Genomic DNA, 24823 nt, shown 5'->3' with positions numbered 1-24823 from the left:
AAACTATGGTGAGAAGGCCCTTTTCTGTTTGGTCATGACTGCCACAGTGTACTATAAAAGGTATTTTAGAAGCAAGGCTTGGATGAGTGAGGTGTGGAAGAACTTCCCCCAACCTCGTCAAAGGTTTTGGGAAGGGACTAAAACTGTGATTTTTCATTCAACTGCGCATAATCTTGCAGTGGCTTACAATGAATACAGGTACTGTGTATGTTTTAGATGTAAAATCTCAGTATTGTTTTGACACGTAGACCTACTCTGTAACTGTATTTTGTTTTATGTATTACATATTTTTTAAAGGTGGTACTTGGTGTTATAATTTGAGAACCACTGAATTGTGCATTATCTGCAGGGTGCCATGTTTAAATGTGCATCCAAACCAAATTTGTCCCAAGTTTATTGTGTTCACTAGTAATATTGGATTCTATGGTTTGCGTGAAATACAGTTCCGCAATGGTTCACCCTAAGATCATCAGACCAGTGTCATTACTTATCGGCTATTAACTAAACAGTCCTACAATGTGATGAAAGATCCGAAAGCAAAGAGGAAGGGAATATTAATATTAAAGGACACAGTAAAAATAATGATTTTGTTTTGTTTTTAGTTTAGTTTTTTGGGCTGAGAAAAATGTTTGAAATGGACATTCCATGGAAGTGTCACCTGAAGTCTTGGTGAAGCCCCTCCGCTAAGTGAGAAGTCATTGGAGCAAGGCATAAATCTTGTCGGACACTCTCGTCTCCGAGCAAACATACCAGGCTTGCAGAGTCACTGACGCAACTCGGCGACTCTCTTGATGAAGGACGCAAAGTCCTGCCAAAACCGCAACACTCTATCCTCCCTATAAAAGTTTCTAGTCCAGCTGTTTGTTTGGCCACAGCGCGAATGTGCGCAGCTGTCGACATCACTCGCAGAGAATGCAAGATTGTATATTTTTCTTTTAATAAGTGACTTTTATGGTGTTTTATATTATGAAAATCTTTTATTTTTAAGTTGTAATTCAGTGGGAACATGCACTATAAGGGTTGCTTCATAGAATTTCAGCAACAAAGGTCAATTGACAGTAATTTTTCTTTTGGCGTATATAAGAGAAATATGTCTGGATTTAGTGCTAAGCTATTATATTGGTGCTCTTCATTAATCACTTTTAGGATTGTTTTTGGGTGTAGTTTGCATTAGTCAACACCTAGTACTGGCTGAATTCAAAATGATAAATTGGTAACAATCTCTTTCTTTTCTGGTGTATTTGCATAAATGAGCTGTTGGATAATGACTGTGTTGTTGTTGGCAACACAGGATAGTATTCATAACTTTATTTTGCAGTTTGTTCTTTGACACTCTATCGGTGCTCCAGACAGAATTATTGACATTATTGTTATTCAGTTCTCATCCACTCACACACATCGCTGTACTTTTTTACAAATGTATATATATTTGTCCACGAGCTGCCTTAAAATGGGATTACATATCAAGTCTAAAGCAACAATGTTGCCGCTTTGTGACTGGTTGGCTTCTGTTTCTGTCTTGCTGGCTCCCGGACTGCATTTGTTTGCCTCAGCAGGCAGGGCTTGTTAGCTCTGGGTGGTGACCTTTATTGTGCCCCTTTTAGTGAATATGCCTTTTTGAGCGCGCAGACAGCCCTTTCTGACTACGGGGCCCATACAGTTCACTAAAATGTTGGCTAGCCCCTTTGGCAGCCAGCTAGAGTTGACTTTACACAGGAAATCAGTGCAGCGGTGTCACGGAGAACTGAAGCTACGGTTCTGTTGCTTAATGTAGTGTTGTTGTTTTTTGCTGGCAGATTCATCGGGTCAACAAGAATTCCTTTGAGAGAGCTTGCCTCTGGTCAACTTAGATCATTACCATTGAAAAATGTGCCTCTAGTTGATGAGAATGGCCACAATATTGGTGTAAGTATAATGAGCGATATTAGGTTTAGTATGGCAACATTTTTAGAACATAAAAACTTTGGTAATTTCCTTGCAGGCCACCGTGAACCTCGTCATTGGCTATGATCCTCCACCCAATGCTAGCTCAAATGCCGACGAATCACATGATGGTGATTCTACTTTGGATTCTGGTATGTTCATCTACTCTGTAATGTGATTATAACAGCCAAATGCATGTAACCTGTGACAGCCTTTACTTAATACTATTCAGGTGGTGGAGAACAAGGTGATGAGACTGCACCTGATGGGGCTCCGGGTGGTTCTGCGATGAGTCCCTCGACTCCCGGTCACTCCGCTAGTCTCCGCAGGCGAGTCGTAAGGTCACAGAACAGACGGCGGCTTGTCAACAAACCTCAGGACTTCCAGGTAAGTGGGACTGTGAATTAAGTTTGAGAAAGTTTCAGGTTTTTTTTTTTAGTTTTTTGTTTTGTTTTTAGTCTGTCTAGCACTGGGCCTATTCCGGTTAGGTTGTCATTACAGTATTTTAAGCTACTAACTGCTTCTCAAGATGTTGCACAAGGAAATGTGTCACTACCTTTCTGCATTTTGTACCAAAGTTGCTTCCAGGCTTACCCATCTGAAAATGTGGTGAGGTTGAATGCGAATAACAGGAACCGAGTTTTAGCGTCTGAGTAATCACATTTTTTAAATTTCCTGTGGGATGAACAACCACTAATGTGCCACGAGAGGGCTTTAGGTGTACTGTGAGAAATTATTCAATTTCACTTAATTGGTCCCAAAATTTTCTACCAATAATATAGCTTTGTCTTTCTATCCTAGCAACATATAGTGACATGCAGAACAAGTAAATGCTCTTCCAATAGATGGCAAATGTACCTGTTGCTGGTCATACAACAACAAAAATTGTTAAACAGGCCCAGATTTCACACAAAGTGCATACATTTGTGAATAAATTTAAATGAGATCATTATTTCAGTGTATATATACTTTTTGAAACATTTTTATTTGTTGTCCTATAAGATTTTTGTAATGTAAAATATGTGCCTTGGCTCCATAAAGGTTGGGGAAACTCTGATCTACTCTAATTATCTGGAAAGCTTCATACTCTTAAATTCGTTCATGGATGATTCAAGTCGACTCACGCTTGCCGGTGTTGTCCGTCTTTCAGATCCGCATCAGTCTCATCAAGGCCCGTCAGTTGCCAGGCAACAACATCAAGCCGGTGGTCAAGGTTCAGGTGTGCGGCCAGACCCACAGGACAAGGATTAAGCGGGGAAACAACCCATTCTTTGACGAGGTACTCCAAATTTTCTCTTTTTTCCTCTTCGCCTCGAGAGGTTTGAAGTATTTAACATATTTTGCTGTTTGAACAGATGTTTTTCTATAATGTCCACATGCTTCCATCAGACCTGTTTGAACAGAACATCGGTTTTCGGGCAAGTAGACCGAAATGAGCATTACCTTTTGTAAAGGCAGAAATTTTGATAACATCTACTTTTGTGGCAAGTGAATCTTTTTTTAATGACTTGTCAACTGTGTTTTCATGGTCCTTGCAGGTTTATAATTCCTACTCCCTCAGGGCTGACAGTCTGATGGGAGAATTTAAGGTACTATTTCATATTTAGTATTGAGCCATTCATGTTGAAATTGTTTGGAGTGTATTTGTTAGTTTGTCATTGGTCTAGCTCATCTCTCCTTGTCTTCTCGCGTAGCTTGACGTTGGCTATGTGTATGATGAACCAGGTAAGCTTGTGACAAACCACATTTCCATTTGCCTAGATTTTGATGCTTTTGTTGTGAAAGTCAAAATGCTGTTAGTTTGGACTAGTCAGGTACTTAATTAGATGCACTTGCACATCTATTTAGTTCAAATATAAAGTCTATATAAATGTGGCCATTGTACAACGACATATTTAAGAACGTTATTGTTGTAGTTTGAAATGGTATAAAACTGTGCTGCATCATACTGTTTTTCCCTACGCGTATAGCTGAGAAATGTATGAAATGTTCTCTGCAATTATTTTAAAGTCTGCAAATAATTAGCTCATATTTGAGGAATGGGTTTTAAATAAGGTACAGAATTTTCAGTCTTTGCAGTCAATCACACATATTGTGTGAAATTTAGCGTGCGTCTTCTACTGTAGGCCACTGTGTCATGAGGAAGTGGCTGCTCCTGAACGATCCGGATGACTCTAGCTCTGGGGCGAAAGGATACCTGAAAGTCAGCCTTTTCGTGGTGGGGATCGGTGACGAGCAGCCGGTAAGAAAAAGGAAGATGTTCTATGTTCGTGGCGCACTCTTCCTCTTCTAAATAAATGTTGCCCCTCGTCCCCATCTTCACAGTCAGAGAAGAGGGAATCCAATGATGACCAAGATGACATTGAAAGTAACCTGCTGCTTCCAGCTGGTGTCACTCTACGATGGGCCACGTTATCGCTCAAGGTTTTCAGGGCAGAAGATATCCCGCAAAGTAAGACACCATGAAGCACGTTATCAGATTGAATACCTTGTATACACAAACAAGCAAGTGGGACTTATAGTTGATTCTCTGTTTTAGTGGATGATGCCTTCATTCAGTCACTCAAGGAAGTTTTTGGGGGAAATGAAAATAAGAAGAACCTGGTGGATCCTTTCATAGAGGCTCGTTTCGCTGGCAAAAAGGTTCCTAGTCATTCATCTCTTTAGCATCATCATATTTCTAAACTGTCCACTATGAGATGAGACTTATGGCTCCTCTTGTCCAAGCAGCTATGTACTCAGATCGTAGAGAAGAACGCAAACCCAGAGTGGAACCAAGTGTTGAATCTCCAAGTCAAGGTGTTTATCTTTCTCAATGGCTATTATCTTGCACCAAAGTATGTTTGATGTGTTCTTCTCTTCTCTGTCCCAGTTCCCATCTATGTGTGAGCGTGTCAAACTGACAGTCTTTGATTGGTAAGTCACAGATGAATGAGTTTTGTTTGTACACTGTTGAGAACTTATGCTGTTACTTAGTATTGACAAGGTGTAGCAAGCAATATTTCTGCGATGTGGTCTGCTTTAGTGTACGGGTGTGCTCCATCACCAGCTGTATGAGAATTATGTGGCTTGTGAGTCAGACTGCACAGGCCCCTCCCTTCTCCCTGCAATAACAAACTCTGTAATCCTGTTGGCACCATCTTCCTGCTAGCTTTCATCACTGTGTACTCCTGAGCGAACAATATGCCTGATAAGGCAGGTCCAGTTAGTCAGGAGGGAAATGGGTGCAAGAGGAAGTGTTAGGAAAAACTGTGACTGATTTGCTGGTGAAAGTGTTCTAAAATGCTTTTCTGATGTTCACACATGTACAAGAGGCGGCTGCCTTCAATTAAATGACAAAATGAACCTTTTAAAAAGAGGATAATGCTCAGTTTCGATAGACACTGTCAGAGAGGCATGTTTAATAATGTGGCTGCTGAGTGCACTTGCGATACATTGTGGGATTTTTGCGTCATGCGTGAGTTTATTTTGCCACATGAATGTGTGTGCTGAGCTGTGAGTTGATGAATGAGAGGTGTGTGTGTGTGTGACTGCAGGGATCGCGTGACCGGCAATGATGCTGTTGGCACCACATACTTCAACCTGGCCAAAATAGCCTCCTCTGGGGGTGAAATAGAAGGTATGGCTAATGATTTTACAGCAGTCTAGTGCTCTGTTTTATTTATTTATTTTTATTCCCCCGCCAGTGTCACTTGGACTTATGGTGGTTATATTAGTTTAAAAAAAAAAAAAACAAAGTATTCATTCTATACTGACTTCTAAATGGTGCCTTAATTGTTGTCTTTTTCCTGGAATAGAGGAACATGCAGGAAATGCAGAAATGTCATCATTTGAAGGTTCTCCTTTGCTCTGTTGCATGTGTGCTATTGCTAATATTGTGCATGCAAAACTGCAGTGTTCCCCGGTACATCGTGGCTCATCGGCCGCACCCCCCGCTATAATCCAGATTTCGTCTGTGGAACATAAGATATCGAATGCGGAAGTCCCTGCTATATCATTGAATTCTGCATTTATAGCAGTCATTTGTTTTTTTGTGCACTTTTCAACCATTTATTGAACGATTGGAGAAGAGACAAACAAATTGAGCACACTAATGTAGGAGCTGCTGTCAGCCACAGCTCACGCCAAAACACTCATCCAGATGTCACATGCCACCCCACCAGGTTCCGCCTCTTAGATGCACATGTACAAAAAATGCTACAATATGTACAGTATTTTATATATACAATGCAATTTATGCTTGAAATTAGTTTCAAATGGTATGTTCAAATACATTTGTGTTGAAAAAGTTGTTTTAATGTTTACATTATCTGGGAGGAGTAAAACAATTGGGGGTAATGGTATCCCTATTATAGATTTTTGCCTCCGGCTGGTGGGTCTGTAACATGCGATGAACGGGAGTTCACTGTAACTCAAATGCTGTGTGTGCTCGTGTGAAACATGATTTATTTTTTTAAGTATTTCTTGCTCAATGACCTCCAACACCACTGCCTGATCAAGAGCTGCTCTGCATACTAACATAGAAGCTTTTCATTCTGCATAGTAAAATACATGTCTAAGTTGTTTTTATCTGCATGTAGCCGGAACGGGAGAGTCAGAGGTTGGTTTCCTGCCTGTCTTTGGTCCCTGCTTCATCAACCTCTATGGCAGCCCCAGAGAGTTCAGTGGACTGCCTGACCCTTACGAAGATCTGAATTTGGGAAAGGTAATGGTAACAAACGCACTGCTGTGGAACACACTTATTGTTTCTGTGCAACCATTTAAGGCAAAATGCCCCATTTTAGTGCACTTCAAACACTTATGGGTTGCATGAAATATATTTGGCAAGCAGCTGCAAGAGTAGGTGAATATCAATAAAATTCACTTGACGGGGGGGAAGAATAAAGTAATAAGGAATACACATTTGTTTCTAGTCTAATCAGTGTGCCCTGAAGTGGAAATGTACACTAGTTGTCTGAAAGGGCTTTCTAGCTGTTAGCATATTGTTTTTGAACAGGGTGAAGGAGTGGCCTACAGGGGCAGGGTCCTGGTCGAAATGTCCACAAAGTTAGAGGGCAAAGTTGACAAAGCAGTAGACAGCATCCCCAGTGATGACATCTTGGTGGTACAGGTAATATTAATAATCTAAAATTTGGCAAATAAGGAAATTAGAAATTTTAGAAAACCTTCTTTTTGCTGTTTTTCTCTCTTACATCAGAAATACCAGAGGAGAAGGAAGTTCTGTCTCTGTGCAGTCTTCCACAGTGCCTCCATGATACAAGAACCAGGGGAGCCGATCCAGTTTGAGGTCAGCATCGGTAACTATGGCAACAAACTCGACACCACCTGCAAACCGTTGGCCTCCACCACTCAGTACAGCTGTGCTGTGTTTGATGGTAAGCGAGCCACCATTTGAATTATTTCTGACTGAAAGACTGGGGATTTGTGTTTTTTTTTTTAATTTTATTTTTATTTTTTATTTTTGTATTTTTATAAACGGTGTTACGTTTCAAGGTAACCACTACTATTACCTGCCGTGGGCTGGCACCAAGCCAGTAGTCGTGGTCACCTCATTCTGGGAGGACATCAGCCACCGCATGGACACTGTCAATATTATCCTTTATATCTATCGCCGCTTGGTAATGTTCCATTTTACTCAACTAAAACATTCCCGTTTCTGTGCCACAGTGTGATGAGAGCTCACCAAGTGATGTTATTCCTTGTCATAGCAATCTAACCTAGAAGACTTTAGAACAGCTGTCTTGGCTAAAGCACCCGACAAACAGCTATCTGGTGTCTGGGTGAAGTTGCTGAGTCAGCTAATTGAAGACCTAGAAAAGTAAGTGAAAGATAAGAATCTTTCAGCTCTTTATTGGATCGCATTCGATTTTGCAAGTGTACCAAATGAAGTATCTGGTTAGTGAACTGTTCACAGAACTTATAGTCCCACGTTGTCTCCTTTCTCTAGTTTCCCAACACCGGAGCTGGAAGGCCGTTCCAACCTGACATCCCTGGACCTCCAACTCAAGAAGCTGCGAGACAGTGGCTTGAAGAGCATCAAGCGGGCGGCCAGACGCATGAGAGAGGAGGCCCAAGACATCCCTGACACTCTGGCCGACATCGAGTCGTGGGCGGAAAAACTCTCTACACTTGCGGAAGAGGTGAAAACACAGCCAGTCAATTAAATTATTTTTTTTATTAGTTCCAAGTGGTTGAGCGTTGATGGCTTTTTGTGTCACCCAATTTTGTTAAGTAGAAGGATTGAACCCCCATTTCTGATTATTAGACGAACAATTCTTTATTACAGTATATACAAGGAACTGTAATAAAATGGTTTGTTGTGCACCTTCAGCCCCAGAACAGCATGCCCGATGTAATCATTTGGATGCTCCGCGGTGAGAGCAGGGTGGCCTACAGCCGCATACCAGCTCACCAAATCCTCTACTCCACATACAGTGAGCAGGCTTGTGGACAACACTGTGGAAAAACCCATACTATCGTTTTAAAGGTACCTTCAGAATATTAGAGAAGCTTTGCTGTCTCTGTCCTGCCCATCCAATCTAATCGGGATGTCATGTTCCTCTCAGTACCCGATGGACAAAAACAGAGGCTTGAAGGTGCCTGTTCAGATTCGAGTCAACATGTGGCTGGGTTTGTCTGCACATGAAAAGAAGTTCAACTCCTTTTCTGAGGGGACCTTCAGTGTGTTTGCAGAGCTGGTACGTTAATTCAAATAAATGTCAGAGCCAGGCGCAAAGCTTAGCGCACAGAAATTGCAGGAGGCGTGGAAAGGACATTGTTCACTCAGAATTGTTTTTATTATGAGCCCCGAAGCAAGTCTGAACTTGGAAGTGAGCCAGAGTGTGCTTGGCTTTGCAGTACGAGAACCAAGCCAGTATGTTTGGAAAGTGGGGAACCACAGGACTGGTGGGGCGCCATAAGTTCTCTGACGTAACGGGCAACCTCAAGTTGAAAAAGGAGTACTTCATGCCTCCGAGAGGATGGGAGTGGGAGTCGGGCTGGTTTATTGACCCGGAGAAAGCGTAAGTGGAACTACACACCGCTCAGCCGATCGTTTGTCCTCCCTAAAAACCTAGGAAAAGGTTACACTGCTTATTATGAATCGTTTCAGGATGGTTATATATAACGCACATTTTCTTGACTGTGCTGAGGAAGTGAGTCAGCCGCTCTTGTTTACATTCCTCTCGTGCCACAGACTGATTTATTGAGAAAATACCAAGTCCTGCCGGGTAGCTGAGAGGGTTACGGTACTTTAAACCCCTTTCTCAACAATCACCCCCTGTGCCTCGACTTAACTTTACAATACGTGTATAAATTGCCATCATTGTCACTGCGCTGCTTAGAGCAAATACCCCTGACTAGTACTGAATATATTTACAGTTTATATTCGCAGATGGTATTAGAAAGCATTTTTGATCAGTTGACCTTTCTGATGTGCCAACCTTTGAATATCAACTCATAAAGCATCTCTGCTTGTGTTCAAATTATGGTTAAAATGTGGCCATTATTTTGGTCACTGCATGTAAATCGTCTCTCTCAGTACATGCAAACCTTTTCATCCTTTTAAGCAGCCATTAGACTCAGCGTGGCTCCATGGTGTTGTTCTATGGTATCCATGTACCTAATTTGACTTTTTGTGTTGAAGTCTCTTAACGGAGGCAGATGCAGGACACACTGAATTCATGGATGAGGTTTTCCAAAATGAGACCCGCTTCCCTGGTGGAGAGTGGAAGGCCGCCTCCGAGCCTTTCACCGATGTGGTAAGAGCGCACACGCATGCAAATATACCGGCAGCTGTAAAGAGCACACACTCCATAAAGTTTTTCTTTGTTTTAATCCTCTTGTTCTTGTTAATGAAATGTCTTGTCGCACAGAATGGAGAGAAAAGCCGAAATCCAGGGGAGTTCGATTGTCCTCCTGGCTGGACGTGGGAGGATGAGTGGACAGTTGACATCAACAGAGCTGTGGATGATCAAGGTGCTCTCATTAATCCAGTGGCAGGCCGTACGTTTAGTACCTCGGCCTTCAGTGGAGATTTCTGATTTCATCTTCATCTTAATACCACCACTGTCATATCGCAATTTATAGAAACCATCAATACTGTACAAAGCTCAATATAACAATATGCACCTGGACCATGTACATGCTCTGGAGCAGTTCAGAATCAATATTTATCGAATAACATGACTAAAACATAAAAAAAAAAAAATAGATAAAATACATGCTACTCACCAGAGAATTTAGATTTAATTCAGAATTTCAGTTGTAAAAGTAGGTCAGTGCTTCTGAAAGTATTTTGCTGGCCCTGATGGTAAACTAAAGGGAAAATGTTTTCCACAGGATGGGAATGTGGCCTGACCATTCCCCCAGATGACAAGCCTCGGTCCTGGGTGCCGGCGGAGAAGGTGTACCACGTCCACCGTAGGAGACGGCTGGTTCGACCTCGCAAGAGAGTCTCACTTCCTGCGGGTGCCACCATGGAGGTCAGCATCCCATCACCATCCTGTTTTTCAGGTTTTAGGAAAATTTGGGGACCATGTCCCTGTGTGCACAGAGGCGCGACCAGGGAGATCCGGAGGGCTGGGAATTCTCATCACTGATCGGCCGGAAGTTCCACAGGAAGGAGCGTTCGTCGGATACGTTTCGTCGGAGGCGGTGGAGGAGAAAGATGGCGCCAGAAGACCGCTTAGGAGCATCAGCCATCTTCAAACTCGAGGGTGCACTGGTGGGTAGAAATAATCAGTTTTATTCAGATTCTAAACTTCAATTTGGGTCTAGCGTCTACAGTCTTTACAGAGATAATGCACGTCCATCCTTGTTATATTAAGGAAGAAGGTAGTGTATGAAATCATGAACCAGTTCTAGTATTAAATATTTACTTATGTATTAAGTGTTAACTGTGCCATTTCCCTCAGGAGTCTTTGTATTGTATGTTGATTTACTTTCCAGGGTGTTGATACAGAGGAGAAAGAAAGAAGCTCCAAGGGCGACGTCACTAAGATGTTTGGTGCCAACACGCCCACTGTGTCCTGCTCCTTAGACAGTGAGTGATGGCGACGTGTAGGTATACATGGAGATGACTTCCCACAACACGTATGAATGATTTTGTTCCTCCCTCCCTATTCAGGGTCTTGTATGTATCACCTACGTGTGTATGTCTATCAGGCAAGAAACATGACATCTATGGACAAAGACAGTTTTTCTGGTATGTTGACCCCTTGTGGTAAAAGAACTTCTTACATTTGGCCAAAATACAAACTTTTTGGTCACTTTTGTTTGCTCAACAGATCCCTATGCCCACTATCTCTTTCCTACATCTAAGTAAGACAACAGAAAAGCTGCGTGCAACGTTAAACCCAACCTGGGACCAAACCCTGATTTTTAATCATGTGGAAATTTACGGGGACCCGCATGCTCTTGCGCAACATCCCCCGGATGTTGTCATAGAATTCTATGACCATGACCAAGTGGTAACGCTACACAAAGGGAGACATTTAATAAATCCATTCTGAGAAAATGTTCTTCCCCTGACAAGATTGTCACTGTCCAGGGCAAGGATGAGCTGTTGGGTCGGTGTGTTTGCGCTCCACTGGTGAAGTTGAATCCCAGCATGGATCAGACACCCAAACTGCTTTGGCATCCCATCATGCAGAGGGGGTGCGAGGAAGGGGCGGCACTGGTTGCTGCCGAACTTATTCTCAAAGATAAGGTATGCAACCTAAGAAATGTATCTGGACTTTGTTTTGTCGGTGAAAGTTTACTTTAGAATTTGTGCCAACTTGAAGGTGATAAATCCCAGACAAAGAATAGTTTTCACGGTTATCTCTTCCTCACCAAGCAAGTGTGCGCCATACGTTGCCTGCTTTGTCTCTACAGTCAGGAGAGTCAGATCTTCCTCTGGTTCCCCCAAAGAGGGCAGAGAACCTCTACATGGTTCCGCAAGGTATCCGGCCGATTGTGCAGCTCACTGCGGTGGAGGTAATGCTTTTATCTGTTTGTTTGTCTGACAGCTTCAATCACAAGGTCTCTCAGTGTGCCTGTGTCATTGCTGCATGCAGATTCTAGCATGGGGTCTGAGGAACATGAAGCCCTATCAGCTGGCCACAGTGTCCTCGCCCAGCCTGGTGGTGGAGTGCGGCGGGGACAGGGTGGAATCTGCAGTCATCAGGAACATGAAGAAGAGCCCCAACTTCCCCAGCTCGGTCCTCTACATCAAAGTGGTAAGTCGTACAACTACACTGTGTTGAAATGTATTTAATTAAACAGGTCAGTTGCCTACCGAAAGAAATTCAGTTCACATGAAAATGCATTTGCAGAACTCGGTGGTGCTAAACCCCCCCCCCCCCCCGTCCCTAAGGTCAGTTTAGCTAATCGGCAGCATTAAAGGGGAAAAGGGGAACAAGATGTCAAAACTTTATTTCATGTCCATATTTTCTTTATCAGCTGCTGTTTACTTATTATAAAAAATACATTTTAAAACAACGCATTTACCTTTAGGTACTCTATTCTGGGGATGCCCATTTTTAGGTCTTTTCACTCTTGCGAATTCGAGTTCAGTCAGTGGTGTGTAGTCGCCAGTTATGACTTATTGTGCAGCATTATTTACTCATAAAACCATACAGAGTTGGTAAATATCCATCTACTACAAGCTACATATCGTCGCTGTCAGGGATAATACTCATCTCCAAAATCACTACTTTTCAGGAAATGAAAACAAACGTTACGGAGCGTTACCAAACACAGCATCGTTTACCTTGGCATTATACCTTATGCGCACTGACATAAACACACCCCAAAATATTAAATGTATGTAGTCATAAGTCTTACTCCGGCAGATCACATTTGGTAATAATGAACAAAACCTGTTTGTTGAGCTATTGCCACAAACTGTGCATGTACCAACTTATTTTAATTTTTTTTGTCTTGTCTTCCCGTCAACCCTCCAGCTTCTACCGAAGGATGAGATGTACACTCCTCCGATTGTGCTGAAGGTGATTGACCACCGTCCATTTGGCAGGAAACCGGTGGTGGGCCAGTGCACCATCACCTCTCTGGAGCAGTTCCGTTGCGATCCGTATGTGATCACGGCCGAGGGAGCTATGGCTTCCAAAAGTAAGAAATGCAAAATAAGTCCAGTGACTGAGAATTTTGACAGAATGACTGAACATAATACTATAGATGGTGGGGTAATTCACATGTGCGCAAATCAGAAGTACGTCAAGTCTTCAACTTGTTTCATGCAAGTTCCAAGTTAATATGGCAAAAATCGGTGTCATGAATACCAAGTCAGTCAAGTTGTCTTTCACAAGTTTTAGCCCAGCAAAAACCTTAAAAAAAACGTTTTTAATAAATAAAATAAAACGGTCTTCCTCAGCCTGACTCATGTCATTGTGCTGGAGTCACCCACCTCTGCAGAATACCACTCCCAAAGAGTTGTTCTCATGTGTACTCTTACAGTGGCCCTCATGGCGGCGTTGCCTTCCAGACACGTCTCCATCAACATGGATGAAACTAGACTACTGTTAGAAACTCAGGTAAGTAATATCCAGGTCACGAATATTTCCACAGATGTTCTAATAACGCAATCAACTGTAACTGACCTAAGGAGTCACAATTTGACCCATGGAGTCATATTTGACATGGTGTCACTCTGGCTTGCAGTTCATGTGCAGCATAACAGCTGCTGTCAACAAAATGACTCCCCCTACCTCCTCTTTTGTATGTATGGCTACTTCTTGTTGTTGTCGCGCTTTCACAAAGCTGGACACTAATGACACTGGGAAGCTAATAAACCACAACTCTGTAACGATGTCACAATGCCATTTAATGTATCCTGGAGAATAATGATTTTTCAAATTTTGTTCATTAATCTTTCATCTAATGAGCACATCAAACTAATGCAGCTTTTCACTGAAGGGGAATAATGTGACATTTGTATCAGGAGCAAAGTGACAAATTGAATCCAAATAACCAAACTGAATGCCGCCGTTTCAAATCATGGCAAAAATGTTCTCCCTCAACAGGGTTGGCACATTTGCCACCAAGAGGACATTTTGAGTGCCATTAAGGGGGGGAGGGGAAAAAGGCTGTGATACAAATGTACTATTCTAGCACCCCCTAGTGGCCTTACACACCTCCAGACCCGTCAGTCCTCAAATTGTAGCTCAAATCATACACTTCAATAATTACTATTTGGTTTGCACCCAAAAAATATTTGACTGATATATTTCTCTTCTTTTGACTTCCGGTGTCCGGTGTGTCTGCACAGACCATAGAGAAGGTGAGCAACTGCAGAGTGATTGATTTTCAAACTGACAATGGATTAATTAGTAAAACTTGTGCCCAATCCAATCCCTAGGAAAAGCAAACTGTGGATTGGTGGAGTAAATTCTACGTTTCAGTGGGCGAGCATGAGAAATGTGGCCCTTATATCAAGAAAGGATATGACACCCTCAAAGTAAGATGCCACTCTAAATACAAAGTATACAGGTTGATTGATACCTGTTTCTAATATTTTGGTGACTTCATAAGAGGGCAAAATATTATGACTTCTTAATATATGCAGTTATAGACCATTGTAAACAATTATAAATGTTCATCGTGGATTATCTCTCTGACTAGACAGTCGTAGTCTTTGATTTCATTAGCATTGTCTTCTCAGGTCTATGACTGTGAACTAGAAGACATCCCACAATTCAAAGGGCTGACAGACTTCTGCAGCACTTTCAAACTGCAGCGAGGCAAGAACGAGGACGGGGATGACGACCCGAGTGTGGTCGGGGAGTTCAAGGTACTTTGACACGATCATATTTCTAAATAACGAGTTGCTTCGAATCTGTGAGTTGTTTGTGGTTTTGCGCCCGCAGGGCTCGTTTAAAGTGTACCCTCTGCCAGATGATCCAGGTGTCACCCCTCCCCCCCGGCAATTCCGAGAGCTGCCCGATAGTGGACCCCAGGAGTGTCTGGTCAGGATTTATGTGGTCCGGGCCGTCGATCTCCAGCCTAAAGACAATAACGGCAGAGTGAGGATGAATCTGCAATAAAATCCCATTTTTACGACAAGGTCCAGTCAATGTGTTGAGCTTCTCCCTTTTCCTTAGTGTGACCCATATATGAAGATATCCCTGGGAAAGAACACTATTGATGACCGAGACCATTACCTCCCCAACACAACCAACCCTGTGTTTGGAAGGTAGCTCATCACGACGGAGAAATTCTTAACTAGCATGTGGTTCACTCTAAGATTTCTCAGAGGATGAACGCAGAAGCTTTCACTTTTGTCGTAGGATGTTTGAGATGACGTGTTTCCTGCCCCAAGACAAAGACCTGAAAATCTCCGTTTACGACTATGACCTCCTGAGTCGCGACGAGAAGGTCGGGGAGACGGTGATCGATCTGGAGAACCGCTTCCTGTCCCGTTATAACTCCTACTGCGGCCTGCCACAAACCTACTGCACGTAAGGCAACTGTGCTCAGGTTGAGGAGTGAAATGTGTACTAAAGATATATATACAGGGTATCCCAAAAGTCACGATACACTTCCTTTTTTCTATTTCATTTAAGGTATCATTCGGAAAAACGTGAAGCCATCAGCATTTGACAACTTAGACTTTGCGGTTTTTGGAAGCATCACTCCCAAATGGCTTGCTAATTGACATTGAAGAAGCAATGCAAAATTGCCAACCAACAAATTTTTCTGTCCCTGACTGCAGTTCAGTGCCAGTATGAGAAGCCTTTACACGGCCCCAGCGCGCAGTACAATTTACGCTATCCATAGCAAAACTGTTTTTGACGAACCACGCAGCAGAATGCCTGCTACCGCCACCACACTTAACTCCTAAAGCAAGTGTTTGTGCAAAGCCGGGGAACGTGTATCCAAAGGGCTATACTGGAACTCTGTATCCAGACAAGCTCGATTGAGCGGCCGCTTCAGACAGCGGTAGCTTTACCCGACTGACTTCGGGTTGTTCAAAGGCTTCAAGCGAACGATTATGATGCTCAACAAGCTGAAGTCGAGCAGGATGTTCTCAGATGAAAGTGGCCACTGAACCTACTATATTCTTTTGTGTTTTCGCTGTCAGTTCTGGAATCAACCAGTGGCGGGACCAGCTGAAGCCGTCTGAGATCTTGGAGAACCTAGCTCGCCTGAAAGGCTTTTCCAAACCCAGGACGGAGGACAACGGCAATTCACTCGCCTTTAATGGAAGAGAATACACACTAGCTCAGTTTGGTCAGTTCATCACTTTAGTGTACTTTGATCATATGATGAGCTGCATTTGCACCATCATAGGTTCCTGTGGTCCAATTGTTTTTAAAAAAATATATATATAATAAAAAAAAAGACAGATCCCTTTTAAATTCTATATTCTTTTATACAGGTTTTATGTCTAACCTTGTTGATAGAGACATACTAGGCAAACTGAACCTGGAATGCTATATGACTTGTTTCCCCTTCCAGAGGACAAAAAGGAGATTCATGAACACTTGGGTCCAGCCTGGGAGCGTCTGTGTCTGCATGTCTTGCGAACACAGGGACTGGTACCCGAGCATGTGGAGGCCAGGACACTTTACAGCAGCTTTCAGCCCAATCTGTCCCAGGTTTGTCCAGATTCTCATAGACTCACCTATGTGCACATTTACCATTAAGTGGCCTATTGGTCTAACCTGAACAGGGACGGCTTCAGATGTGGGTGGATGTTTTCCCCAAAAGCATGGGCGCGCCCGGTCCCCCGTTTGACATCACCCCACGCAAGCCGAAGAAGTAAGGGCACCTTAAATGTCCTCCTCTTGGCTCACTGTGCCATCAATGCTGATATTGTTTTCCCCCAGGCATTTCCTGCGCATCGTCATTTGGAACACGACAGACGTGACTCTGGATGAGACGAGCGTCACCGGAGAGCACATGAGCGACATTTATGTTAAAGGGTACCGTTGACTCATCACTCTGTTGTACCAGTTATTTTCAGATGCGCATATTAATTGAGGTCAGGCTGTTATTTGTTTATGCAGGATCTTAAATATTGTTTAGTAACTAAACAATATTAAATAAATCTTCTAAATCTCTTGTCTTGTTACACACACATCTCGGCCAGAGGTTCTGTTGCTGACATGGCAACTATTTGTAGGAGCACTTGAAGAACACAAGGTCATATTTGTTAACTCTGTTTGAAATGTTGATCTGTTGCAGTTGGATGCCAGGAATGGAGGAGGACAAGCAGCGGACCGATGTCCACTACAGGTCTCTAGACGGAGACGGCAACTTCAATTGGAGGTTCGTCTTTGAATTTGACTACCTTCCTGCGGAGCAACTCTGCCTCGTCTCAAAGAAGGTGAGCCCCTCCCCTTTTTCTACCTTTTTAGCTTTTGGAGTTTAGACCAGTAGTTCTAAAACTGGGGTCGCCGGGAGTGTACAAAATAATTTTCAATAAATGAGTAGGTCGTGCCATTATTATTATTTTTTTAAGTGGATACCTATATAACATACCAGTAAAACAAATAAACAAATTACTCCTCCCTAGCTTAGCGATGGGCTAATTAAAGTTTTATATACAGTAACATCTTTTCTTTTGACCAAAAGGGATATTTTTCCAGAATAAAAGGTGTAATATTACATTAAAGTTGTATTATCAAAATGCACTTGTTACAATATGATTCTTTCCTCATTAAACTTTTACTTTATGTTCTGACTTTAAAAAAAATAAAAAAATAATAATCATTGGAAATACTTGGCCCTTGGCGAGGGGTGGAAAAAAATCACCTGTAAGGGGTTTTTGGACTCAAAAAGTCCAACCAACCCCCTGGTTTGGACTACGGAAGGAAAAACAAGCGTTTGTACTAGAATGTCAAACTTACAGTCACAAGCTGTTTGTTTCAACAGGAGCACTTTTGGAGTCTGGACAAAACTGAGTTCAGGATCCCACCCAAACTGAGTATCCAGATATGGGACAATGACAAATTCTCACTGGATGATTATCTTGGTGAGACATGTAAAGCTTATCAAACATGTTCACACTAGAACAATACACTTACACAATTCCCAGCAATTGGTTTGAAAATTACTACAGACAATCTATCTTTATTCATCCCATCAATGCCAAGAACATATAGTGATAAGCAGAAAAATTAAATGCTCTTCCACTAGATGGCAGAAACCACAACTAACCTGTGTATCCACTTTTCCATTCATATAAGAGTGGCTTTGTGTTCAATTAAACAGGCCCAGATTTCACACAAAGTAGCATACTGTATAGAATTTATTTGAGATTTTTGTTTGGTCTGCAGTGAGATTTTTTTTTTTTTTTTTCTTTCTCCAATTTAAAATGTGGCTTGGTTGGGAATGTGTCTTTGCTTTGATCCCAGGAACGCTGGAGCTCTATTTGCACAACTTGATTCCCCCTGCAAAGACACCCGAGAAGTGCTCACTGTCCATGATGGACAATGTGGATACAGATGTGCAACACAAGCCTGAACCTGCCAAGTGTCTGTTTACCCAGAAGTCAGTGAGGGGCTGGTGGCCCTGTTCTATTGAGCGAGATGGGCACAAGGCCTTAGGGGTGAGGATGCACAATATTGTGTAATATACTGTATGATCTAAATGGTTTTTTGGGGTTTTTTTTAACATATGATTTCACATCATCAGGCCTCTGAGCTGTTGTTATGCATCCATAGGGCAAAGTAGAGATGACTTTGGAAATTGTGAGTGAAGCTGATGTGGATGAAAAACCGGCAGGAAAAGGCAGGGATGAACCAAACATGAACCCTAAACTGGACCCTCCCAAGTAGGAGCCCACCAACAAATATATTTTATATTCTTCAACGTGGACATGATTTTGTCAAATTGGTTATTCTGATGAAGTAAAACGTGATCTCCATAACCAACAGGCGCCCAGAAACATCCTTCTTTTGGTTCACCAACCCATGCAAGACCATGAAGTTCATTGTATGGCGAAGGTTCCGGTGTCTCTTCATTGGACTCATTATTCTCACCATTGTGCTCCTCTTCCTCGCCATCTTGCTGTACTCTCTACCGGTAAGCATTATCCCCCTTGCTGGGATATCGTATCATGTAACACTGCAAAAGGTCAAATCTAGCCAAGATTAAATAGCTTCTGTGCTTGATTTTCAAGTGATGTCAATTGATACAATTTATCTATTTTTTGCCTTTTCCAGAACTACATCTCCATGAAGATAGTGAAGCCACTAAAATAAAGCGTACAACTGACAAAGTGCGGTCGACCCGCAAAGGACTGGAAATGCCAAAAGGATCACAGTACAGCAATGGCCAACAATCTCGTTGTCTTTTTACTCATGTGTTGTCTCTTTTTTTTTAAGAGAAATTGTGAATTTGGGGGTATGCTTGCTTGTTTGCACTATTTTAACATTCTGCCAAGCACGAATCTGTGATTAATTCAACAAGATTGGTGATTGACTTTTCTACTTAAAACACTGGTATAGCTCAGTGGGTTCAATTCCTAATGTTCTAAACATCACTTAAAAGCACAATACTGATTACAATGTTTTGGATGGGAAAAAAAATAACATGACTGTATTACATTTTTTTAAATTAGAAATTTCACGTATTGATTGTATACATTGAACATGTCATCAGCCAACATTGTGGCATTACCTTGATCAGATGAGCTGCAAACTAATTGTCCCCTGAAATGTTTTGTTTCCCTTTTTGTGTTGTTGTTAATAATAAACTAAGAATTAAGCCATGGCTGTATTTATTCTTCTTGTTTGGTATGATGATTGCAGTGTTGTCGTAGTAAAGCTTCCACTTCAGCTCTCCGTGCCAGGCTGTTCGCTTTGCCTTGAAAACGGCCGTTTTTTCCTGCTCCCTTCCCTTGAAGCAGCTCTAACAACCTGGTGAGAAAGATGGATAAAATATTGACATTTAATTATTATTAGCACTTAATAGCTTGAGTGATAAAGGGAGTGTTGTTTCCTACCGTGGGCCAATCTCTGTCACTTGCTCGTTTGGTCCGGCAAGCAGAAACAAACCAGGCCCCTTTTCCTCTCCTACAGTCAGGAAAACCAAAGTTTCCTGGAAAGAGTCGAGAATTTACCAAAAAATTATCCCATGCCAAAAACAAGATTTTACACTCTTACCTCAGTGTTTATTTCATTGACAATGATATTCATGAATTCATTGTCTCCTCCTTTTCTGTGGGTCAAAGAAGACAATTTAGTTTGAAACACTGATGGGGAAAAGAAGCAGCTCTTACTTGTGCAAGCTGAAGAAGTTACCCCTTTGTGGGTCATTCTTAAAGTTGTGCGTGACAAGGAGGGCCATGTCTCGAAGCAGGCTTAAGTTGGTCTGCCCAGGGAAAAAAAAAAAAAAAAAAGTCAAAACTAAAAAAATGACAGCCTCTGGTTTAAAAAAAAAAATAAAAATGTGGGCTCACTTTCTGCACAAGCTTCATGGACTTCTGCAGCTTGTCCACAGCCCCCACATGCTCATCAGGTCCAGTTCTGTTGACAAAAGTAGAGTAGAGCTATAGTTTTATTTCCAATGTTTGCACAAAATGTTTTGATAGTGCCTTCCTCCACCCTGCCCCTCTTTTCAATACAAGCAGTATGTAAGTTAATAAGAGGGAATCTATTGCGTGTGCAGTTTTGTTGTGCAAAGCTAACAGAATGGATATTGTAGAATTGGCAGGAAAAAACTTTTTTTACCTTTTGTAAATTTCAGTCTGTACATGTAGTAAAGGAGCTCAAACATCACTTCTAAGTTCTATTCCAGTACTGAGTGAGTACTTTTGCCACCTCCACAAATGACACATTTTATAGATCATCTTACTTGAGAAGAGCCACCAAAGAGCGCTCGGTGCTGTAGCTTTTCTCTGCATATTTCAGCACCCGGTTTCCCACCAGGAAAATCAGGTTGGTTTTGTTTTTCTTTCCCTTCTCCGTCCCCAGCAGCTTAATTACCTGAAATCCATATTGGGGGGAGACGGGGCTCACTGAAAGTTACTTAGTCTAAAACTGTGTATTCCTAAGCAAATATGGTAGGAATAAACAACTTTGTTAGGTAGCACCTGTAAGTGACTGAGGTTGGACACGTGCGTTCCACAACACATGTTGGTGTCAACACCCTCGATATCAACAATTCGAATTGGCCACGTGTGGTCGTCTGGCAACCCTTGACTCCTCACCTACATGACACACATGCAACACATGCAACACAAATCAGCACTAACAGGCCATGGAATTAGGTACACCAAGCTAATAAGGGTGAATGTACAGTAAAAACAAACTCAAATGTAACGAACATCAGTGGGTGGTTTTGAGGCTACCTATGTTTAAGAATAAACTCAAATGTTCCTGTTCTATTGGCACATAAATTATGAAATGAAATTCTGCTGAACTTAAGCTTCCCAAGAGCACAGTGGCCTAGATAATCCTTAAATGGAAGACATTTGGGACGATCAGAACCCTTCCTAGAGCCGGCCGTCCGGCCAACCTGAGCAATCTAGGGAGAAGAGACTTGGTGAGAGAGGTAAAGAAGAACCCAAAGATCACTGTGGTTGAGCTCCAGAGATGCAGTCGGCCTCTCCTCAGTGCAAGACACATGAAAGCCCGCATGGAGTTTGCTAAAAAAACACCTGAAGGACTCCAAGATGGTAAGAAATAAGATTCTCTGGTCTGATGAGACCAAGATAGAAATTGTTGGCCTTAATTCTAAGTGGCATGTGTGGAGAAAACCGGGCACTGCTCATCACCTGTCCAATATAGTCACAACAGTGAAGCATGGTGGTGGCAGCATTATGCTCTGGGTATGTTTTTCAGCTGCACGGACAGGGAGACTGGTTGCAATCGAAGAAAAGATGAATGCGGACAAGTACAGGGATATCCCGCATGAAAACCTTCTCCAGAGTGCTCAGACCCTCAGACTGGTCCGAAGGTTCACCATCAAACAAGACAATGACCCTAAGCACACTGCTAAAATACTGAAGGAATGGCTTCAGAACAACTCTGTGATTGTTTTTGAATGGCCCAGACAGACCCCTGACTTAAACCCAATTGAGCATCTCTGGAAACACTTGAAAATGGCTGCCTACCAATGTTCACCATCCAACCTGACAGAACTGGAGAGGATCTGCAAGGAGGAATGACAGACGATCCCCAAATCCAGGTGTGAAAAACTCACAAAAACTCATTCCCAAAAAGACTGATGGCTGTATTAGCTCATAAGGGTGCTTCTACTAAATACTGAGCAAAGGGTCTGAATACTTATGGCTGTGTGATATTTCAGTTTTTTTTTTAAAAATAAATCTGCAATAATTTCAACAATTCTGGTTTTTTTCTGTCAATATGGAGTGCTGTGTGTACATTAATGTGGGGGGAAAAAGGAACTTAAATGATTTTAGCAAATGGCTGCAATATAAAGTGAAAAATGTAAGGGGGTCTGAATACTTTCCGTACCCACTGTAAATTGGACCCTATTTGGATGTATTATCAAATTCTCAAGATACACAATCTAGCACTCACATATACATACTTTTTCCACCTCAGGACTGTCACTAGAAAGTAATTTAACATTGACTGGTATGTGAGCTCTGATCTTCTCATTCACAGCATCCTCCAGTGCCTGGACTTGGGCTGCTTTAACAGATGGGGTGTCCAATTCAATGTTACTTCTCTGACGCCCAAGCTCCCTGAGAACAAAAATGAGTATATAGTGAGTACAACAGAAATGTGAGAGGTGTTTTCATTTTAAATATGCAGTACAGTTCCCCCGCTATAAAGTTTTGTGTTATGTGAATATACCAAGATGTGGTCATGTATCCAAATATGGTTTCTGCCAAGGCTGAGATCAAATGTTGTCCTAAAAGGGGAAGAAAATGCTTATCGGTTTAAATATTGGCTCTGGGAGACTCTCAAAACGATCTGAGGCTCACCAGAGTGCTGCTGCATGTGGTCAAACCGCCTCCCCCAGTCCACCTTCACTCGCACCTCCTGACCCGCCTCCAGGGGCGAGCCCACAAAGTGAGCGGCGTCTTGACCCTGTCTGGTCACCCTCAAAACGGGGATGTCCGCGATCAGCCCACGGTCATCTGGCTGATGGAGGAAGGAAGAGATACAACAATATTAGGACTAGGTGTTTAATCCACTTTGTCAGGATGAGTTGCACTACTTAAACTAACAAAATAGCTGTGAACAGTGAGGAGCCACTTTGACTTTGTCGTTATATTTAGCAACTTTTACAATCCCTCTAGCGACTGTTTTCAAAAAAGTGACTAGCAAATTATTCCTACTCAAAAAAAAAAGAGATGAGCGGAGTAATTCAATCACACTTAACATAGCCAAAGACATGGTGCCCATTTATACGATGCAAAAGCAGTGAGTTATTGGCATGTTATAAACTTTTGCCCCGAGGCATGTACTTCCAAACTGCAGATATTCATAGAAAAATTGCCGATTATATATTAAGGTCATACAGCCCTACAAACACCAATATAGATCTCTACAACCATAAACTTGCTTGAGTGTTATGAAAATGAAACTTACCTGGCCACCTCCCTCTGGAAATAAGATGGTGTCTTGCAGCTTTACAGTGAATCCCTTCAAAGTTTCTTTCTTTCCACCGATTTCCTGCTTGAGCTCCGCAGGGCAACACGAAGCTACCGTTGTGACAAACTAAGAGAAAGCCATGAAACTAAAATGTGCACTTGCCCCAAAAAGAAATAAAAAAGAAAAAAAAAAAAAAAAAGGAACAAGTAGTCCCGTGCAGTGGTAGGAAGTAACGAAGTACAAATTCTTTATTTTTCAGGTAACCTTGGTTTGAAACCAGATTTTTGTATGTTGTACTCATTACTTTGTCAAAAATAGTCTTGTTACTATTTTCTACATCCACAGATAATGATGTATAAAAAAAAAATCTTTAAAAAAAGGCCCTCATGGAGAGAGGCAAAGTCAACTGCGGTTGATATCTTGAGAGCTTTGTGACTGCGGACGAAACAGCGACATGGAGGAACCGCTAATGACGAGTGCAACAGGTTCGGAGAGGAAAGAAATTCCCCATTTCTGGCATTATTTTACAGAATATTTTAATGTGGCAAATGTTTTGTCTTGGGCCATGCAACCTAAAAATCACCAGGTCCTGGTGTTCAAACATTCTGTGTCATTTGAAAAAAAAAAAAAAAAAAACACACAGGTGAGGTCAGGTGTTCGTTCTTCTCTTATCTTGAGCTAATTTAGCATTTTTTGGGTACTCTATTCAAGCCGTTACCGTTTTGATAGAAGTCTGCGTCAACATAGCTATACTGCTTTGAATCAAAACTGTACTTTTATGCAAGTACACGTTGAATCCGTACTATACTTTTATCAGTCATTTTTACACAAGTATCTGTACTTCTACTTAGGTTCAGAGTGTTTGTACTTTTACCACCTCTGGTCTCGTGTACATCTACTAACATCCTTTGTGTGTGAACACAGCGTTAATTTGAAAATACAATTACAGTTACTGAAATGTGACAATATTTTTCAAAGGTGAATCCATGACGTCACTACTGAAACGTGACAATATTATTCAAAGGTAAGTCCATGACGTCAAATGTGATTATTCTGCACAATGTGTCATGTTTTAAAATACATTTGTGTAAGCTGGGGAAAGAGGGGGGAAAAAACAACGTTAATAATACAAATATTAAGGCACTGTCACTTCTTTTGACAGGTGTTAGCAACCGTGCTAACCACTTATGCGAGAAAACTATGATAGCGTTATTGTTTGGAGCCCTTAAATGTTGATAAATCACCTGAGACTTGCTCTTACCTCTTTCATATAACAGTCCCGCTGACATTGGAAAGCCATACTGAGCTATTTTGCGGACAAATGTAATTGTTTAGACACGAGAACATGTACAATGGAGTTGGACGTTAACTAGCAGTGCTAACAT

The 24823-nt window shown here is 41.9% G+C and overlaps 2 protein-coding genes across 2 annotated transcripts in view; one reads left to right on the top strand and one right to left on the bottom strand.

The window, feature by feature from the left end:
- Window positions 1-19641, top strand: part of LOC133395209 (myoferlin-like) — a 23043-nt gene extending 3402 nt beyond the window's left edge. The window contains 52 exon segments of the mRNA XM_061663963.1: window positions 1797-1905; window positions 1982-2075; window positions 2156-2310; window positions 3074-3202; window positions 3279-3341; window positions 3462-3512; window positions 3618-3648; window positions 4050-4165; window positions 4249-4375; window positions 4463-4566; window positions 4654-4722; window positions 4796-4839; window positions 5460-5542; window positions 5721-5759; window positions 6504-6628; window positions 6920-7033; window positions 7121-7298; window positions 7417-7541; window positions 7632-7741; window positions 7871-8063; window positions 8255-8410; window positions 8490-8621; window positions 8782-8945; window positions 9569-9683; window positions 9798-9900; window positions 10264-10406; window positions 10478-10648; window positions 10873-10966; window positions 11051-11128; window positions 11211-11224; window positions 11226-11393; window positions 11474-11632; window positions 11800-11901; window positions 11982-12143; window positions 12870-13035; window positions 13381-13457; window positions 14192-14203; window positions 14282-14380; window positions 14585-14713; window positions 14790-14945; window positions 15024-15115; window positions 15210-15380; window positions 16004-16152; window positions 16381-16520; window positions 16595-16683; window positions 16752-16847; window positions 17110-17251; window positions 17800-17899; window positions 18282-18475; window positions 18591-18700; window positions 18804-18951; window positions 19092-19641. Coding sequence (XP_061519947.1) covers window positions 1797-1905; window positions 1982-2075; window positions 2156-2310; window positions 3074-3202; window positions 3279-3341; window positions 3462-3512; window positions 3618-3648; window positions 4050-4165; window positions 4249-4375; window positions 4463-4566; window positions 4654-4722; window positions 4796-4839; window positions 5460-5542; window positions 5721-5759; window positions 6504-6628; window positions 6920-7033; window positions 7121-7298; window positions 7417-7541; window positions 7632-7741; window positions 7871-8063; window positions 8255-8410; window positions 8490-8621; window positions 8782-8945; window positions 9569-9683; window positions 9798-9900; window positions 10264-10406; window positions 10478-10648; window positions 10873-10966; window positions 11051-11128; window positions 11211-11224; window positions 11226-11393; window positions 11474-11632; window positions 11800-11901; window positions 11982-12143; window positions 12870-13035; window positions 13381-13457; window positions 14192-14203; window positions 14282-14380; window positions 14585-14713; window positions 14790-14945; window positions 15024-15115; window positions 15210-15380; window positions 16004-16152; window positions 16381-16520; window positions 16595-16683; window positions 16752-16847; window positions 17110-17251; window positions 17800-17899; window positions 18282-18475; window positions 18591-18700; window positions 18804-18951; window positions 19092-19130 — 5929 coding nt within the window. The 3' untranslated portion in view covers window positions 19131-19641.
- aarsd1 (alanyl-tRNA synthetase domain containing 1) lies at window positions 17977-24823 on the bottom strand. The gene is made up of 12 exons (XM_061663964.1): window positions 24700-24823; window positions 23436-23564; window positions 22826-22985; window positions 22695-22752; window positions 22426-22582; window positions 20963-21079; window positions 20725-20855; window positions 20330-20396; window positions 20150-20241; window positions 20034-20088; window positions 19874-19968; window positions 17977-19787 (listed from the first exon to the last, which is right to left on the bottom strand). The coding sequence occupies exons 1-12, from the start codon at window positions 24736-24738 to the stop codon at window positions 19649-19651; spliced, it is 1239 nt and encodes a 412-aa protein (XP_061519948.1). The 5' UTR covers window positions 24739-24823; the 3' UTR covers window positions 17977-19648.

This window comes from Phycodurus eques, chromosome 19 (genome assembly GCF_024500275.1).
Source record: "Phycodurus eques isolate BA_2022a chromosome 19, UOR_Pequ_1.1, whole genome shotgun sequence".
NCBI classification, from domain to species: Eukaryota; Metazoa; Chordata; class Actinopteri; order Syngnathiformes; family Syngnathidae; genus Phycodurus; species Phycodurus eques.
This window is presented reverse-complemented; position numbering and strand designations above follow the sequence as displayed.